Below are 17,610 nucleotides of genomic sequence, written 5' to 3'. Positions count from 1 at the left end.
TATTTCTTAGCATTCTGCAGATGCTTGTTTGCAGGGAGCCCTGGCCTGCTGGGTCTGTACTGGGGCCGGTACCCAGAGGGCTGACAGCTGGTCGCACTCACTGATCAGCGCACCTGTGGGGAAGGTGCAGCGATTAGATGTGGTGGTGATTTCTCGGTGGAAAGTGTTTTACATCTTTCGGGGCAGACCCTCAGCCGGTGTAAATTGGTGTCGCTCCACTGAACTCACTGGAGTGGTGCTGCGCTGGGCCAGCCAAGGAGCTGACCCATTGTTTTTAATCACTGCATCGAGGTGGAAGAAAGAAGTGCTGTGCTTGGGAGGCCCAGGCCCCACTGCAATCTGGAGCTGCCCCACCCTGTGGGCTGGAGAAACCCCAGCGCTTGTCCCGGTGTTGTAAGGTCCAGTTGGGTTGACCTGGAGCTGAGCCGCCAACATGGACAGTGGGCTGAGTGAGCTCACGCGCACCTCAATCACCGTGAGACCTCTCAGTAAGGACCCCCTGCCCCCAGGCCAGCTCCCTCTTACACACAGTCAAATCCACTCTGGGCTCGGCTGTGGCTGGCAGTTCGGCTGCACCAGTGCCACTGCATGCAGGTGGCTCTTCCCCCAGAGTGGGGGCTGGCACCCCCTCGTGCTGGATTGTGGCAGGGTGAGAGGTGGGGCAGGGGATGCTATCCAAGGCCAGACAGGCCCTTTGTGACTTTTGTCTCATCCAGGCCATATTACTTCCCCGCCATAACCCCAGATAGATCTTTTTAAACCACATCCAACCCTTGATCTAAAAATTGCAAGTGATGGAGAATCCACCCAACCTTCGATAAATTTTTCCCATGGTCAGTTACCCCAAGGAGTGGGAGTGAATGTTCCAGAGAATGAAGGAAGGTGGCAGTGGGGACAGGGCTGCCCAGAGGATTCAGGGGGCCTGGGGTCTTCGGCGGCGGGGGTCCTTCCGCTCTAGGTCTTCGGGGCACTTCAGCCGCGGGTCCCGGAGCAAGTGAAGGACCCGCCGCCGAATTGCCACCAAAGACCCGGAGTGGAAAAAGCCCTCGCTGCTGAATTGCCACCGAAAACTCTCGTGGGGGCCCCTGCGGGGCCCGGGGCCTAGGGCAAATTGCCCCACTTGCCCCCCTCTCTGGGCGGCCCTGAGCGGGGGGTGGGGGAGATGTAGGGATGGATGAGGGGGGAGGGTGATCTGAGGGAAAGGAGAGAGGAGAAGAAAAAATACAGTCTCCCACAGTATTCTTGCCAGCAAGTTAAAGAAGTATGGGCTGGATGAATGGACTATAAGGTGGATAGAAAGCTGGCTAGATCGTCGGGTTCAACAGGTAGTAATCAACGGCTAAACTGGGAGGAGTGGTAGATACGCTGGAGGGTAGAGATAGGATACAGAGGGACCTAGACAAATTAGAGGATTGGGCCAAAAGAAACCTGATGAGGTTCAACAAGGACAAGTGCAGAGTCCTGCACTTAGGATGGAAGAATCCCATGCACTGCTGCAGACTAGGGACCGAATGGCTAGGTAGCAGTTCTGCAGAAAAGGACCTAGGGGTTACAGTGGATGAGAAGCTGGATATGAGTCAACAGTGTGCCCTTGTTGCCAAGAAGGCTAACGGCGTTTTGGGCTGTATAAGTAGGGGCATTGCCAGCAGATCGAGGGACATGATCATTCCCCTCTATTCGACATTGGTGAGGCCTCATCTGGAGTACTGTGTCCAGTTTTGGGCCCCACACTACAAGAAAGATGTGGAAAAATTGGAAAGAGTCCAGCGGAGGGCAACAAAACTGATTAGGGGGCTGGAGCACATGACTTATGAGGAGAGGCTGAGGGAACTGGGATTGTTTAGTCTGCAGAAGAGAAGAATGAGGGGGGATTTGATAGCTGCCTTCAACTACCTGAAAGGGGGTTCCAAAGAGGATGGATCTAGACTGTTCTCAGTGGTACCTGATGACAGAACAAGGAGTAATGGTCTCAAGTTGCAATGGGGGAGGTTTAGGTTGGATATTAGGAAAAACTTTTTCACTAGGAGGGTGGTGAAGTACTGGAATGGGTTACCTAGGGAGGTGGTGGAATCTCCTTCCTTAGAGGTTTTTAAGGTCAGGCTTGACAAAGCCCTGGCTGGGATGATTTAGTTAGGAATTGGTCCTGCTTTGAGCAGGGTGTTGGACTAGATGACCTCCTGAGGTCCCTTCGAACCCTGATATTCTATGAAAAGAAGTGGGGGAATAGGAGAACATAAGAGCAGCCAGACTGGGTCAGACCACAGGTCCATCTAGCCCAATATCCTGTATTCTGACAAAAAGAAGAACAGGAGTACTTGTGGCACCTTAGAGACTAACAAATTTATTAGAGCATAAGCTTTCGTGGACTACAGCCCACTTCTTCGGATGCATATAGAATGGAACATATATTGAGGAGATATATATACACACATACAGAGAGCATAAACAGGTGGGAGTTGTCTTACCAACTCTGAGAGGCCAATTAATTAAGAGAAAAAAAAAAAACTTTTGAAGTGATAATCAAGCTAGCCCAGTACAGACAGTTTGATAATAAGTGTGAGCCATTACAAACATTGAGTCTATCTCCCCTTGTAAGTACTCTCACACTTATTATCAAACTGTCTGTACTGGGCTAGCTTGATTATCACTTCAAAAGTTTTTTTTTTCTCTTAATTAATTGGCCTCTCAGAGTTGGTAAGACAACTCCCACCTGTTTATGCTCTCTGTATGTGTGTATATATATCTCCTCAATATATGTTCCATTCTATATGCATCCGAAGAAGTGGGCTGTAGTCCACGAAAGCTTATGCTCTAATAAATTTGTTAGTCTCTAAGGTGCCACAAGTACTCCTGTTCTTCTTTTTGCGGATACAGACTAACACGGCTGTTACTCTGAAACCTGTATTCTGACAGTAGTCAATGCCAGGTGCCCCAGATTCTGACAAACAGAGGCTAGGGACGCCATTCCTGCCCATCCTGGCTAATAGCCATTGATGGACCTATCCTCCATTAATTTATCTAGTTCTTTTTTGAACCCTGTTATATAGTCTTGGCCTTCACAACATCCTCTAGCAAAGAGTTCCACAGACTGACTATGCGTTGTATGAAGAAATACTTCCTTTTGTTTGTTTAAACCTGCTGCCTATTCATTTCATTTGGTGACCCCTAGTTCTTGAGTTATGAGAAGGAGTAAATAACACTTCCTTATTTACTTTCTCCATACAAGTCATAATTTTATAGACCTCTATCATATCCCCCCTGGTCGTCTTTTTTCCAATCTGAAAAGTCCCAGTTTTATTAATCTCTCCTCATATGGAAGCTGTTCCATACCCCTAATCATTTTTGTTGCCCTTTTCTGAACCTTTTCCAATTCCAATATATCTTTTTTGAGATGGAGCGACCACATCTGCATGTATTATTCAAGATGTGGGCATACCATGGATTTATATAGATGCCATATGATATTTTCTGTCTTATTATCTATCCCTTTCTTAATGATTCCCAACATTCTGTTTGCTTTTTTGACTGCCACTGCACACTGAGTGGATGTTTTCAGAACTATCCAAAGTGACTCCAAGATCTCTTTCTTGAGTGATAACAGCTAATTTAGACCCCATCATTTTATATGTACAGTTGGGATTATGCTTTCCAATGTGCATTACTTTGCATTTATCAACATTGGATTTCATCTGCCATTTTGTTGCCCAGTCACCCAGTTTTGAGAGAACCTTTTGTAGCTCTCCGCAGTCTGCCTGGGACTTAACTATCTTGAGAAGTTTTGTATCATCTGCAAATTTTGCCACCTCACTATTTACCCCTTTTTCCAGATCATTTATGAATATGTCAAATAGGACTGGTCCTAGTACAGACCCCTGGGGGACACCACTATTTACCTCTCTCCATTCTGAAAACTAATCATTTATTCCTACCCTTTGTTTCCTATCTACAAATCTAAGTACATTATATCCACTGGATCCCCCTTAGAATCATAGAATCATAGAATATCAGAGTTGGAAGGGACCTCAAGAGGTCATCTAGTCCAACCCCCTGCTCAAAGCAGGACCAATTCCCAGCTAAATCATCCCAGCCAGGGCTTTGTCAAGCCGGGCCTTAAAAACCTCCAAGAAAGGAGACTCCACCACCTCACTAGGTAACGCATTCCAGTGTTTCACCACCCTCCTAGTGAAATAGTTTTTCCTGATATCCAACCTGGACCTCCCCCACTGCAACTTGAGACCATTGCTCCTTGTTCTGTCATCTGCCACCACTGAGAACAGCCGAGCTCCATCCTCTTTGGAACCCCCCTTCAGGTAGTTGAAGGCTGCTATCAAATCCCCCCTCATTCTTCTCTTCTGGAGACTAAACAATCCCAGTTCCCTCAGCCTCTCCTCATAACTCATGTGCTCCAGACCCCTAATCATTTTTGTTGCCCTCCGCTGGACTCTTTCCAATTTTTCCACATCCTTCTTGTAGTGTGGGGACCAAAACTGGACACAGTATTCCAGATGAGGCCTCACCAATGTCGAATAAAGGGGAACGATCACGTTCCTCGATCTGCTGGCAATGCCCCTACTTATACAGCCCAAAATGCCGTTAGCCTTCTTGGCAACAAGAGCACACTGTTGACTCATATCCAGCTTCTCGTCCACTGTGACCCCTAGGTCCTTTTCTGCAGAACTGCTACCTAGCCATTCGGTCCCTAGTCTGTAGCAGTGCATGGGATTCTTCCATCCTAAGTGCAGGACTCTGCACTTGTCCTTGTTGAACCTCATCAGGTTTTTTTCGGCCCAATCCTCTAATTTGTCTAGGTCCCTCTATATCCGATCCCTACCCTCTAGTGTATCTACCACGCCTCCTAGTTTAGTGTCATCTGCAAACTTGCTGAGAGTGCAGTCCACACCATCCTCCAGATCATTAATAAAGATATTAAACAAAACTGGCCCCAGGACCGACCCTTGGGGCACTCCGCTTGAAACCGGCTGCCAACTAGACATGGAGCCATTGATCACTACCCGTTGAGCCCGACGATCTAGCCAGCTTTCTATCCACCTTACAGTCCATTCTCCAGCCCATACTTCTTTAACTTGGCGGCAAGGATACTGTGGGAGACCGTATCAAAAGCTTTGCTAAAGTCAAGGAATAACACATCCACTGCTTTCCCCTCATCCACAGAGCCAGTTATCTCATCATAGAAGGCAATTAGGTTAGTCAGGCACGACTTCCCCTTCGTGAATCCATGCTGACTGTTCCTGATCACTTTCCTCTCCTCTAAATGTTTCATAATTGATTCCTTGAGGACCTGCTCCATGATTTTTCCAGGGACTGAGGTGAGGCTGACTGGCCTGTAGTTCCCCGGATCCTCCTTCTTCCCTTTTTTAAAGATGGGCACTACATTAGCCTTTTTCCAGTCATCTGGGACCTCCCCCGATCGCCATGAGTTTTCAAAAATAATGGCTAATGGCTCTGCAATCTCACCCGCCAACTCCTTTAGCACCCTCGGATGCAGCGCATCTGGGCCCATGGACATGTGCACGTCCAGTTTTTCTAAATAGTCCCGAACCACTTCTTTCTCCACAGAGGGCTGGTCACCTTCTCCCCATGCTGTACTGCCCAGTGCAGCAATCTGGGAGCTGACCTTGTGCGTGAAGACAGAGGCACAAAAAATCATTGAGTACATTAGCTTTTTCCACATCCTCGGTCACTAGGCTGCCTCCCTCATTCAGTAAGGGGCCCACACTTTCCTTGATTTTCTTCTTGTTGCTAACATACCTGAAGAAACCCTTCTTATTACTCTTAACATCTCTTGCTAACTGCAACTCCAAGTGTGATTTGGCCTTCCTGATTTCACTCCTGCACACCTGAGCAATATTTTTATACTCCTCCCTAGTCATTTGTCCAATCTTCCACTTCTTGTAAGCTTCTTTTTTGCGTTTAAGATCAGCAAGGATTTCACTGTTTAGCCAAGCTGGTCGCCTGCCATATTTACTATTCTTTCTACACATCGGGATGGTTTGTTCCTGCAACCTCAATAAGGATTCTTTAAAATACAGCCAGCTCTCCTGGACCCCTTTGCCCTTCATGTTATTCTCCCAGGGGATCCTGCCCATCTGTTCCCTGAGGGAGTCAAAGTCTGCTTTTCTGAAGTCCAGGGTCCATATTCTGCTGCTCTCCTTTCTTCCTTGTGTCAGGATCCTGAACTCGACCATCTCATGGTCACTGCCTCCCAGGTTCCCATCCACTTTTGCTTCCCCTACTAGTTCTTCCCTGTTTGTGAGCAGCAGGTCAAGAAAAGCTCTGCCCCTAGTTGGTTCCTCCAGCACTTGCACCAGGAAATTGTCCCCTACACTTTCCAAAAATTTCCTGGATTGCCTGTGCACCGCTGTATTGCTCTCCCAGCAGATATCAGGGTGATTAAAGTCTCCCATGAGAACCAGGGCCTGCGATCTAGCAACTTCTACTAGTTGCCAGAAGAAAGCCTCATCCACCTCATCCCCCTGGTCTGGTGGTCTATAGCAGACTCCCACCACGACATCACCCTTGTTGCTCACACTTCTCAACTTTATCCAGAGACTCTCAGGTTTTTCTGCAGTTTCATACCGGAGCTCTGAGCAGTCATACTCCTCTCTTACATACAACGCAACTCCCCCACCTTTTCTGCCCTGCCTGTCCTTCCTGAACAGTTTATATCCATCCATGACAGTACTCCAGTCATGTGAGTTATCCCACCAAGTCTCTGTTATTCCAATCACATCATAGTTCCCTGACTGTGCCAGGACTTCCACTTCTCCCTGCTTGGTACTGAAGTCAGGCTTACCGGCCTGTAATTGTTAAAAATTGGCGTCACATTAGTTATCCTCTAGTCATCTGGTAAAGAAGCTGGTTTAAATGATAGGTTAGTAGTTCTACAATTTCACATCTGAGTTCCTTCAGAACTCTTGGGTGAATACTATCTGGTCCTGGTGACTTATTACTGTTTAGTTTATTAATTTGTTCCAAAACCTCCTCTAATGACACCTCAATCTGGGACAGTTCCTCAGATCTGTCACCTAAAAAGAATGGCTCAGGTTTGGGAATCTCCCTCACATCCTCAGCCATCAAGACTGATGCAAAGAATTCATTTAGTTTCTCTGCAATGGCCTTATCACCCTTGAGTGCTCCTTTAGCATCTCGGTCGTCCAGTGGCCTCACTTGTTGTTTAGCAGGCTTCCTGCTTCTGACGTACTTAAAAAGTTTTTTGCTATAAATTTTGAGTCTTTGGCTAACTGTTCTTCAAATTCTTTTTTGACCTTCCTAATTGTATTTTTACACTTCATTTGCCAGAGTTTATGCTCCTTTCTATTTTCCTCACTAGGATTTAACGTCCACTTTTTAAAGGATGCCTTTTTGCCTCTCACTGCTTCTTTTACTTTGTTGTTTAGCCACGGTGGCACATTTTTGGTTCTTTTACTATGTTGTTTAATCTGGGGGATACATTTAAGTTGAGCCTCTATTATGGTGTCTTTAAAAAGTTTCCATGCAGCTTGCAGGGATTTCATTTTTTGCGCTGTACCTTTTAATTTCTGTTTAACTAACGTCCTCATTTTTGTGCAGTTCCCCATTCTGAAATTAAATGCTACAGTGTTGGGCTGCTGTGGTGTTTTCCCCACCACAGGGATGTTAAATTTAATTATATTATGGTCACTATTACAAAGTGGTCCAGCTATATTCACCTCTTGGACCTGATCCTGCGCTCCACTTAGGACTAAATCAAGAATTGTCTCTCCTCTTGTGGGTTCCAGGACTAGCTGCTCCAAGAAGCAGTCATTTAAGGTGTCAAGAAACTTTATCTCTGCATCCCGTCCTGAGGTGACATGTATCCAGTCAATATAGGGATAACTGAAATCCCCCATTATTATTGAGTTTTTTATTTTAATAGCCTCTCTAATCTCCCTGAGCATTTCACAGTCACTATCACCATCCTGGCCAGGTGGTCGGTAATATATCCCTACTGCTATAGTCTTATTATTAGAGTATGGAATTACTATCCATAGAGCTTCTATGGGACAGTTTGGTTCATTTAAGATTTTTACTTCATTTGATTCTACGCTTTCTTTCACATATAGTGCCCCTCCCCCACCAGCATGACCTGTTCTTTCCTTCCGGTATATTTTGTACCCTGGTATTACTGAGTCCCATTGATTATCCTCATTCCACCAAGTTTCTGTGATGCCTATTTTATCAATATCCTCATTTAATACAAGGCACTCAAGTTCAGCCATCTTATTATTTAGACTTCTAGCATTGGTATATAAGCACTTTAAAAACTTGTCACTTTTTAGCTGTCTGCCATTACATGATGTAATTGAATGGGACTTCTTTTCATTTGACTGTTTCTCATCAGATCCTGCCTCTCTCTCTCTCTCCCGCCTCCAAGCTGCCCAGACCCTCCCTGCGTCCCACCCAAAACCTCCCCTACTCCCCTTTCCTTTTGCTCTGCTGGGGGTCCGAGAGGAGGCAGGGGGAGGGGGGGTGAACATCTCCCCAAATTTTCCACCTCTAAGACACTGCATGCCAGTTCTTGCTGCTAGTCTGTACTACTCAGAGCCTGTGCCAGGCAGGCAGGTCCCTGTCCCAAGGGCAATATACAGGCAAAGGGAAGGCAGCATAGATGGCATCTGATCATCTCCATTCCAGTAGCCACTGGCTTGGTTTTCCCTGGGATGCTCGTGGCCTGGGATGGTACTGACCCTGTCCAGCAAAGGGTCCAAAGCCCTGGTGGGGCTTGAGCCAGGCTGGAGAGACGTCCTGCAGATCCCGTGGCTGCACTGTGACCCCCCTCGCTGCTCCTCTCCCTGGCAGGCAGTGCAGAGCATTGGCAACCTCGGCCTGCAGCTGGGACATGGCAAGGAGCAGTGGATGGCTCCGCTGCACCCCTTCATCCTTCCCAGCATCACCCGTGTCAAGGATTTCCTGGACAAGCTCATCGACGTGGACAGCGAGAGTGGTGAGTCCCTGATGCGCTGGGCTCAGGCCGCCCCCTTTCCTGCCCTGGGCTTGCTGCAAGTATTGATGCTGCCGGATGCAAAGAAGGTGGCACTCAGCACAAGGGGGCTCCGGCCCGGGTGGTGCCTCTGGGTGCCACCAGCGGGCAAAGGGAGAGGGATGTGGGGCCTATGCCAACCCGTCTCAGGCAGCGGGGAAGTCACGCCACAGAGCAGTGGCCTCAGCTCCCCAAAGCCGCATCGCGACCGCAGCTGGGCAGTCGGGTGCCGGCAGCACCTTTGGGAGCAGACAGGGCGTCCCTTCCATCCCCCAGCCACAGCCACCAAAGTTGTTAAACTCCTTCTTCCATGGAATCTGTAGGACCCTAAATCCCTTGGTGGAGCTGGCCCCTGAATTCCGAATCCTCTGTCCAATCAGTTTGCAAGCTAAGCTGTGCGTCTGTCGCCATTGGTCAGGTCAGGCACATGGCGGTGTTTCTGCTCTCTGACTGGACAACCATGGAAACGTTTCTTTGCCTCGAAGCTCGGTCAGTCGAGCGTTTGCTGGAAGCGGGTGCGATGGGGCTGGAGCACAGTCACTGCACTAGCAGGGCAACGAGGCGACCATCTCTCGCGTGTGACTGGCAGGATGTCACGGAAAGATACATCAAACTGACACCCAGCTGATCGTCCGGCCCCTCACATCCCTCAGTCCTGCCGGCTCTGCGCCAAACCTTGGAAGGGTTCAGGGCATCCTAGGCAGTATCTCCAGCCCACACTCAGCTCCAGCACCATTGCCCCTTTGGTGTCCCATCCCTGCGCTTCAGTGCGGGAGAGACAGCCCCCATCTCCAGCCAGAGGGAAGGGGAGGTGGTCTGGGCCCCGGGCGAGGTGTGGGAGTGGGCTGTTTCTTGCAATGTGTCCAGTGCAGCCGTGGCTGGGATCTGCTCCCCCAGCTCAGTGCGCTGACTCGATCCCATATGACAGCTGCATAATGTAGCCGTCAAAGTGGGTGAGTCTGCCGGGCTCGCTCCGGCGTGGACAGGGGAAGAGCAGAGAGGGGCTCGGCAGGGAGGCTGGAGCAGAGCTGGGGTGACTGTCAGGGTGTGCAGGGGGCTGCCCCAGAGGAGTGGCCGGGTACTCAGCACGCCTCAGGATGGAGCCCGGAGTGTGCGGCCCTTGATGGTGTTTCTCACCAGTTCCCTGCTCGTTTGGTATTTAAAGGGGATTCAAATCAGCAGTTGTTGCCAGACAGTGAGGAAGGTGATGGCTAGAAATCATCTGCTCTCTGCATGTTCCCTGCCCCCCAGTGCAGGGTCTGGGGTCCACAGGGCAATGGGGGGGGGGGGGTTAGGGAGCATCCTCCAGGATTGGTGGGCACAGCTTGTCTCTCAGACTGAGCATGGCGTGGGGGGCAGGGCGGGGGCTAGAAGGAGAACGCTGTGAGGGACTGATCCAGGATTAAATGAGCATGGAGGCTGGATTCTCTGCCCGTCCCCGGAGGGGGGGACCCTTGGGTACCAGGAGACCAGCTGCTTCCTCTAGAGATCAACTGAGTTACCACGGCCTCACATGCCGCCCCAGCCATGCAACTCCCAGTCATCTGGGGCCCTGTCCGTGCTACGAACAGCTCCTGTGTCGTGGGCCCCGGACACAACACGATAGCGCTGGGCATGGGGAGGGCATGGGCTGATCTTGCAGCGGGCGCTGGTACCTGCACACTCTCCAGCACCCCCCCTTTACAAGGTGTAACTCGGTTAATTTAGGTACCTCCACACTTTCCCAGCTCCTAGGGCTCCAGGCCACCCTTACCCAGTTCCTAGGGCTCAGGGTGTAATCTTCTGCGGGTTTGCGGGGCCTTTTACCAGTGAAAGAGCCTTACGCAGTAATATCCTTAACCGCTATTAACAGTTACCTAAGCAGAACACACACGCTAAGCATACAGTGCTCACCACTCCCCAGAATCAGACGGCCTTTTCCTAGTGGCCAGCCAGGATCAGGTCCTCCAGAGACCCCAGCTTCTGCACGATGTAGTTGGCAGGGTGTTGAGGTCTGGCAGCTCTGATCGTGGGCTGTGCCCTGGAGCCTCGAGAAATTCCTTTTGGACCCCAGTTATTATAGAGTCCTGCTCTACCGTCACCAGCCGTTGTAAATGAAAGTCCTGCAAACCAGCATTTTTCACCCAGCCCAGCCCATTACCAAACCACTCTTCACCCAACCACCCCCACCACGTGAGCTTATTTAAATCTTGCAAAATTAATGCTGCAACAGGCAGAAACGATCAAAGAACCAGCCAGAGACCAGCCAGATAAACAATAGAGAAGCAGGCACCATGAAGGCAAAACAATCAAAGTATAGATTTCACAATCACAGCTGTTAGGCGATTCCTTGCCAGACAGAATGCTGTCAAACAACGTCCTCCCTAAACGTCTCACAATCTGTTTCTTTCTCTGGTGATGCTGGGCACTATTGGGACGGGAGCCTCCGTAACAGCCCGATATTACATTGTTTTGATGCCATTTAGATGGAATGTGAGGATGAGACTTTCTGCTTCTTACTCAGGGCTGCTGCTCTCCTAACGTGGCTGGCCTCAGCCCGGACCGGACAGGACCCAAGTGTCTTAGCCAGGTTCCAAAGCCCAGCCCAGCGGCAGAGTCCCTGTGGCACAGCTAAGCACAGTTCAGTCCCAGCTCTGCACCAAGGCCAGCTGACAGTCTAACCATGCAGGGCGCTCGCGGGCTGGCCATGGCCTGGCTGGTGCAGAACAGGGAGTTGTGCAGCACCAGGGATGAGCACAGCGGGCAGGCGTTGTGGGCAGGGAGGACGTTGAAGGACCAGAGCCAGCCCATTCTCCATCCCGTACAGCACACCTGGGCCCTCAGCCCAAACCCACAGTCAGGGGAACGACTCCCTGGACTTTGAGTCAGGCCATTAGAGGAGCAGCCCATGGCCAGTCTCTCTCGCAGGAGTCAGACTGCAGCTCTGAGTCCCGCCAGCCTCGCCCCTGCTGTCCTGGCACACCCAGCTCACCCTGCTGTCCTGGCACACCCAGCCTCGCCCCTGCTGTCCTGGCACACCCAGCTCACCCTGGTGTCCTGGCACACCCAGCTCACCCTGGTGTCCTGGCACACCCAGCCTCGCCCCTGCTGTCCTGGCACACCCAGCTCACCCTGGTGTCCTGGCACACCCAGCCTCGCCCCTGCTGTCCTGGCACACCCAGCTCACCCTGCTGTCCTGGCACACCCAGCCTCGCCCCTGCTGTCCTGGCACACCCAGCTCACCCTGGTGTCATTAGGTGCCCCACAGGTCCCAGTCAGTGCCAGATCTGCCTTTGCTCCTTTCCATTCACCAGCTTCCCCTTCTGACTGGGCCAGGCTGGACCCTTTCCTTAGGGCTTCTGCAGAGGCTCCGTTGTGCCCTTGTAGCCCTGCGGGGGTAGGTTAGGCTGAGACTGGAAGTGCCCCACACTGATCTGACGCCGGGAGCACTGCCTGGGTTGGAAAAGCTTGGCCAGCTCATGTGTTTGTGCCCCCCAGACTTGCTGGGCCCGTTTGGAAGCAGAGCAGCTGAAATCCCCTGCGATTGACTCCCAGGAGAGCTAGCCCGGGCAAGGGGTGAGATGGGCACCGCTCTCCCTGCCCCGATTACTAATTAAAATGCAGAGCTTTGTGGAGAGTCCTGTGTGGAGGGCTGGGATCAGCAGGAAAATGGCGCCCCCTTCTGGGGAACACTGTGTGTGCTTCGGCCATTGGAGAATGGGCCATTCCTGCCATTGCGCCTGGCTCTGGGGGCTCGGGGACAAGGGGGTTTCCAGGACGAGTGTGGATCCAAGTGACCAAACTGCCCTGAATGATTCCTGTGTGTGCCTCGGGTCTCAGCAGCCCCTCCTGCAAGGGCAGCCCGTACCCCAGCTCCACGGCTACTGCGCGCCAGGCCCGCGGTGATTGGGGTCAATGACTGACTGCAGAAATGGCCGCGCTCTTGGTTGGGGGCTGGGGGTGCTGCAGGGGCAGATCACTTGGCCCCCTGGGGGGGGGGGGGGCAGCCCCTCTCCCTATGCTTGGCCAGGGCTCGCTCTCCTCTGGGCTGGGCAGAGAATCCAGCCTCCCACTCATTTAGCCTGGGTCTGCCCAGAGGGAGCCTGGCATTGACTGTGGGTCATGGCCCTGGCCTGGGGTGGGGAAGTGATGCAGACCCTGGCTTCCCCAGCATGTAGGCACCAGAGCACACCTCTCACCGGGTCCAGGGGGGTCGTTGTCAGGCAAAACCTGGCCTGGTGAAGGGGCTGGAGTTTCACCAGGCAGACGGACGGGGTAACCCCACTCTCTTCTCCACACAGCGGGCAAGGCCCAGCCCCGGACGCTCTTCCACCCCTCGGTCACCATCAAGGAGGGCTACCTGCACAAGCGCAAGGCCGAGGGGCTCCACCTGCTCCCGCGCTTCACCTTCAAGAAACGCTACTTCTGGCTGAGCAGCGAGACCCTCTCCTACTCCAAGTCCCCAGAGTGGCAGGTGTGTGTCCCCCCAGTGCCCTCGAGAACGGAGACCTGGGCGCTGCCACTCGCTAGGGCCAAGCTCAGGGATGGGAGGGTCATGCTAGCGGGGGGCAGGCAGAGCATGGACGGGTCTCTGCTGTGGAGCTCTGCCGGCGCCCCTCAATCCCAGTCTGTCCCCCACACCCGCTGCTACACCAGCCCTGGGCTCCCCCCAGCTCTGCCGGCGCCCCTCAATTCCCCCCCCCCGCTACACCAACCCTGGGCTCCCCCCAGCTCTGCCAGCGCCCCTCAATTCCCCCCCCCCGCTACACCAACCCTGGGCTCCCCCTTCCCCTAGCTCTGCCGGCGCCCCTCAACCCCCTCCCCCCCCCCGCTGCTACACCAACCCTGGGCTCCCCCTTCCCCCAGCTCTGCCGGCGCCCCTCAATCCCCCCCCCCCGCTGCTACACCAGCCCTGGGCTCCCCCGAGCTCTGCCGGCGCCCCTCAATCCCCCCCTCCCCCGCTGCTACACCAACCCTGGGCTCCCCCTTCCCTCAGCTCTGCCGGCGCCCCTCCATCCCCCCACCTCTGCTATGCCAGCCCTGGGCTCCCCCCAACTCTGCCGGTGCCCCTCAATCCCTCCTCCCCGCTGCTACACCAGCCCTGGGCTCCCCCTTCCCCCAGCTCTGCTGGCACCCCTCAATCCCCCCCCCGCTGCTATGCCAGCCCTGGGCCCCCCTCCTGCAGCTCTGCTGATGCCCCTCAATCCCATTGGCCCTCCCCCCGCTCTACCAGCCCTGAGCTCCCCACTGTTTCTTCGTGCAGGTTCGCTCCTCCATCCCCATCCAGCGGATCTGCGCCGTGGAGAGGGTGGACGAAAACGCCTTCCAGCAGCCACACATGATGCAGATCATAACGCAGGACAACGAAGGGCAGCTGCGCACCATGTACATCCAGTGCAAGGCGAGTTCCCGCCGGGGAGGTGGCCCTGGCAACGCGGTCACCAGTCTGCTGAGCCAGCGCCACCTGCTGCCCAGTGTGCGCCTCTGGGCCAGCTCTGGGAGGACAGGGCCTGCCAGGACCCCCACTTGGGGGCCTTCATGCTTTAGTTCAACCCATGGTGGCTCCTGGTGCCACCGCGGTGTCAGTGGGCCCCTGGGATTTGGAGCCCTGGGCAGTACCACCCAGCTGCCAGGTTGGACTTGTCGGGCGGGGGCAGCAGAGGGTCTGTTCCGTTGCTTTAACCGAGGCCATTGCCAAAGTGCAGGGGGGGGGGGGCGGAGGGGGGGCAGGATTCTGGCTGGCCATGACATGAGAAAAGAAGGGGGGGTGAAAATCTGGATGAGTCGCATCCAATCCATGGATCACACTGCAGCCTGGAACAGTCTGTGCTGAGGTGTAGATGGGGAAACTGAGGCACCAAAGGAGGCGGGACTTGCCCAAGGTCACCCAGCAGGCTGGAGCCAGGACTAGAACCCTGGGGGGCTGGGTTGTATCCCTGGGGGCTGGGGCGGGGAAGCGGCACCATCCTTCCTGGCTGAGACTCCCCTGTCTCCAGCAGAATGTGAACGAGTTGAACCAGTGGCTGTCAGCCATCCGCAAGGCCAGCATCTGCAATGAGCGCATGCTGCCCTCTTGCCACCCGGGTGCCTTCCGGGGCAACCGCTGGACCTGCTGCCTGCAGCCCGACCGCACAGGTAACTGGCCCCTGCCAGCTACAGGGCTGCTGCAACTTCAGCCCACTGGGCTTGGGCAAGGGAAGGGGCTTTTTCGACCCAGAGACCTCTCTATGCCGCTGCTGCTTCTCCGCTTGGGGATAGGTGGAGCTGGATAAGGGTCGGGAGATCCAGGCCCCTTCCCCCTATAACACCCAGCACAGCTCAAAGTACTTCACACAGGACAGCACTAGCATTACCCCCATTGCACAGATGAGAAACTGAGGTACAGAGCAGGGGAATGACTTGCCCAAGGTCACCCAGCAGGCCCGTGGCAGGGCTGGGAACAGAACCCAAGTCTCCCAAGCTCCACTCAAGTGCTCAATCCACTAGACCGCACTGGCGCAGCCCCTGGGGCTGGGGGAGGGTAGCAAAGGCCACACATCTGCCCCAAGCAGCTGTTAACCCAGCAGCCTGGTGGCAGAGCAGTAGTAGTGGGCCCTGGCGGGAGCCCTGACCAGTCCCCACTGGCTGGGAGGATGGATCTCCCTCACTCATGGCCTTGGGGGAGATGGGGGAGAGGGCTTCCCTGGAGGCTGATTGGCTAGTCAGGAGCAACCCGCTCTGCTCCTAGACCCTTGCAGGCAGGGCCCCTGGCCCACCCCGTACCCTGAATGGCAGCCCCTCCTGCCCACGCCTTGGGGCTCATTGGAACAGTCCTCTCTGTCCTGCCCCCAGTGCACGGCTGCAGCCGGACTCACTCTGCCATGACCCTGGGGGACTGGAGCGACCCCCTCGACCCGGATGCCGAGACCCAGATGGTGTACGGGCAGCTCTTGCTGGCGAGAGACAAGCTCAGGTCAGTGCAGCTGCGGGGCGAGGGCAGGTGATGCCGGCGGGGGCAGGGCCATGGCCAGGGGTTGTGCATGGCGGGGGCAGTGGTCACCCTGTGGCTGGCATGGTGGGGGGACTTGCTATGATGAGTAGGGAAGCCATAGAGTCTGGGGCAGGGAGGAGAGCTTGGGCACCAGAGCAGGGGCTACTCCATGTCTGGGCAGGATCGGGGCCCCAGGGAGGGGCGCTGAGTTCTAATCCTGGGGCTCAGGGCGGGGGTGGAGCTGGGGTGGTTCTGAGGGGATGGGGCTGGTTTCAGATGCCCCATCTATTAACTGCCATCCCATTCCCCTTCCCCTCGTCTCTCTGCCAAGCTACTGGGGGGAGCCCCTGCCCCGCCTCCTGGGGAGGAGGGTTTCAGTTGCAGCTGGCATTGATCATTAGCCCAGTTATCTCAGCCTGCAGCGGTCACCACTTTCTCCTGGGAGCAGCCCCTGCTCAAACACTTGTACCCCCCATCCTCTTCCACCCCCAGTAGGGGGCAGCACTAACCTCCGAATAGGGCGTGAGCCGGACTGGAGTGCAGCCTTTGGCTTCATCTTGCCTGGCTTCCCAGTTCCCACCACCAGAGGTCTCCCCTCCCTAAATTGTTACCCTTGAGAAAGCCCTTATGTAGTCAGCAGCATGAGGAGGGTTACGGGTCTTCCTCCCATGGCCCAAGAGGCTCCTTGGACTCGGGGGATCCCCTGCACCCCACACGGGATCTTGGGATTCCTCCCCAACTGCCCCCTCCCTCTGGGGCTGGGGAGGAAGGGTCCCTCCAGTCCTGACCTGCAGGGATGTTGCCCTCCACCGGAGCTCCTACCCATAGCATCAGATGGGGGCATCCTGTGCCGTTGCAGGGGGGGCCTTGTCTACACTAGGGAAATTAGGAGCCCTAACTGCCCGTTGGTGCTGGCAGCAAGGTGGAAACCGTAGTGTAGCCAGAGCTCAGGAGTTCTCAGTGTTGTGTTGTCTAACCCTGCTTGGAGCAAGTCAGGACGCTTTGGTGGTGGGCGCACCTGAGGAGACCCAGACAGATGTGCTAGGCCTTGCACCTGCTCCTCTTCTGGAGGGTTCTGGAGCACAGAGGCTCCGTCCATCGGTAGCTCGCAGGCTTTTCAGGGCAGGGACCATCCTTCTGTTTGGTGTTTGCACCTAGCACAGTGGGGTCCCTGCAGATGCTGTCACAGGTCATTGGTGTTGATCATCGTTTCTGGGGGCGCGTCTGCCCGGTGTCTCCCCTGCCTGCATGCAGGGTCTCGGGCGGTCTCCCACTGGGGCAGCGTGAGCAGTGACGGGAGTGCTAGTGGGAAATGCTGGTTCTGTCACTGAACCCACGCGATCTCCCCAGCACAGGGTGTGCAGGCCTCGAGCCTGTGCCACTGAAGGGAAGGGGGGGGCAATCGGGACAACACCTGGGGGAACTCCTGGGGAGAGCCGCTTCCATCTCATTCCAGCCCCGTAAATGGCCCCAAGGCGAGACTAAAAGGCAGGAGAACCAGTCAGCGACCTGGACCCCAGTAGGTTATGGGTTCCTGGACACCCTGCTCTAGTAATCTGAGCCTGTAACACCCCAGGGGAGAGGAGAGAGGGAGGGGTCCCAAGCCCTGTGCTCTGAACACCCCTTCTCACCTTTGGTTATT

At 54.3% G+C, this 17,610-nt stretch overlaps 1 protein-coding gene across 6 annotated transcripts in view; it reads left to right on the top strand.

Annotated features, from left to right (window-relative positions):
• The window catches only part of RASAL1 (RAS protein activator like 1), a 126,845-nt gene that overhangs the window by 104,563 nt on the left and 4,672 nt on the right, over positions 1-17,610 (top strand). For 4 of the 6 annotated variants that reach the window (XM_065568229.1, XM_065568230.1, XM_065568233.1 and 1 more), the window contains 5 exons: positions 8,839-8,983; positions 13,300-13,472; positions 14,262-14,399; positions 14,998-15,133; positions 15,809-15,950. In XM_065568229.1, coding sequence (XP_065424301.1) covers positions 8,839-8,983; positions 13,300-13,472; positions 14,262-14,399; positions 14,998-15,133; positions 15,809-15,950 — 734 coding nt within the window. The remainder of the gene's footprint in view (positions 1-8,838; positions 8,984-13,299; positions 13,473-14,261; positions 14,400-14,997; positions 15,134-15,808; positions 15,951-17,610) is intronic. The other 2 variants (XM_065568232.1, XM_005311711.5) reach the window with 1 other exon arrangement.

This window comes from Chrysemys picta, chromosome 15 (assembly GCF_011386835.1).
Source record: "Chrysemys picta bellii isolate R12L10 chromosome 15, ASM1138683v2, whole genome shotgun sequence".
Classification (NCBI taxonomy): Eukaryota; Metazoa; Chordata; order Testudines; family Emydidae; genus Chrysemys; species Chrysemys picta.
The sequence above is the reverse complement of the archived record's forward strand: the minus strand, read 5'-3'. Positions and strand labels throughout refer to the sequence as shown.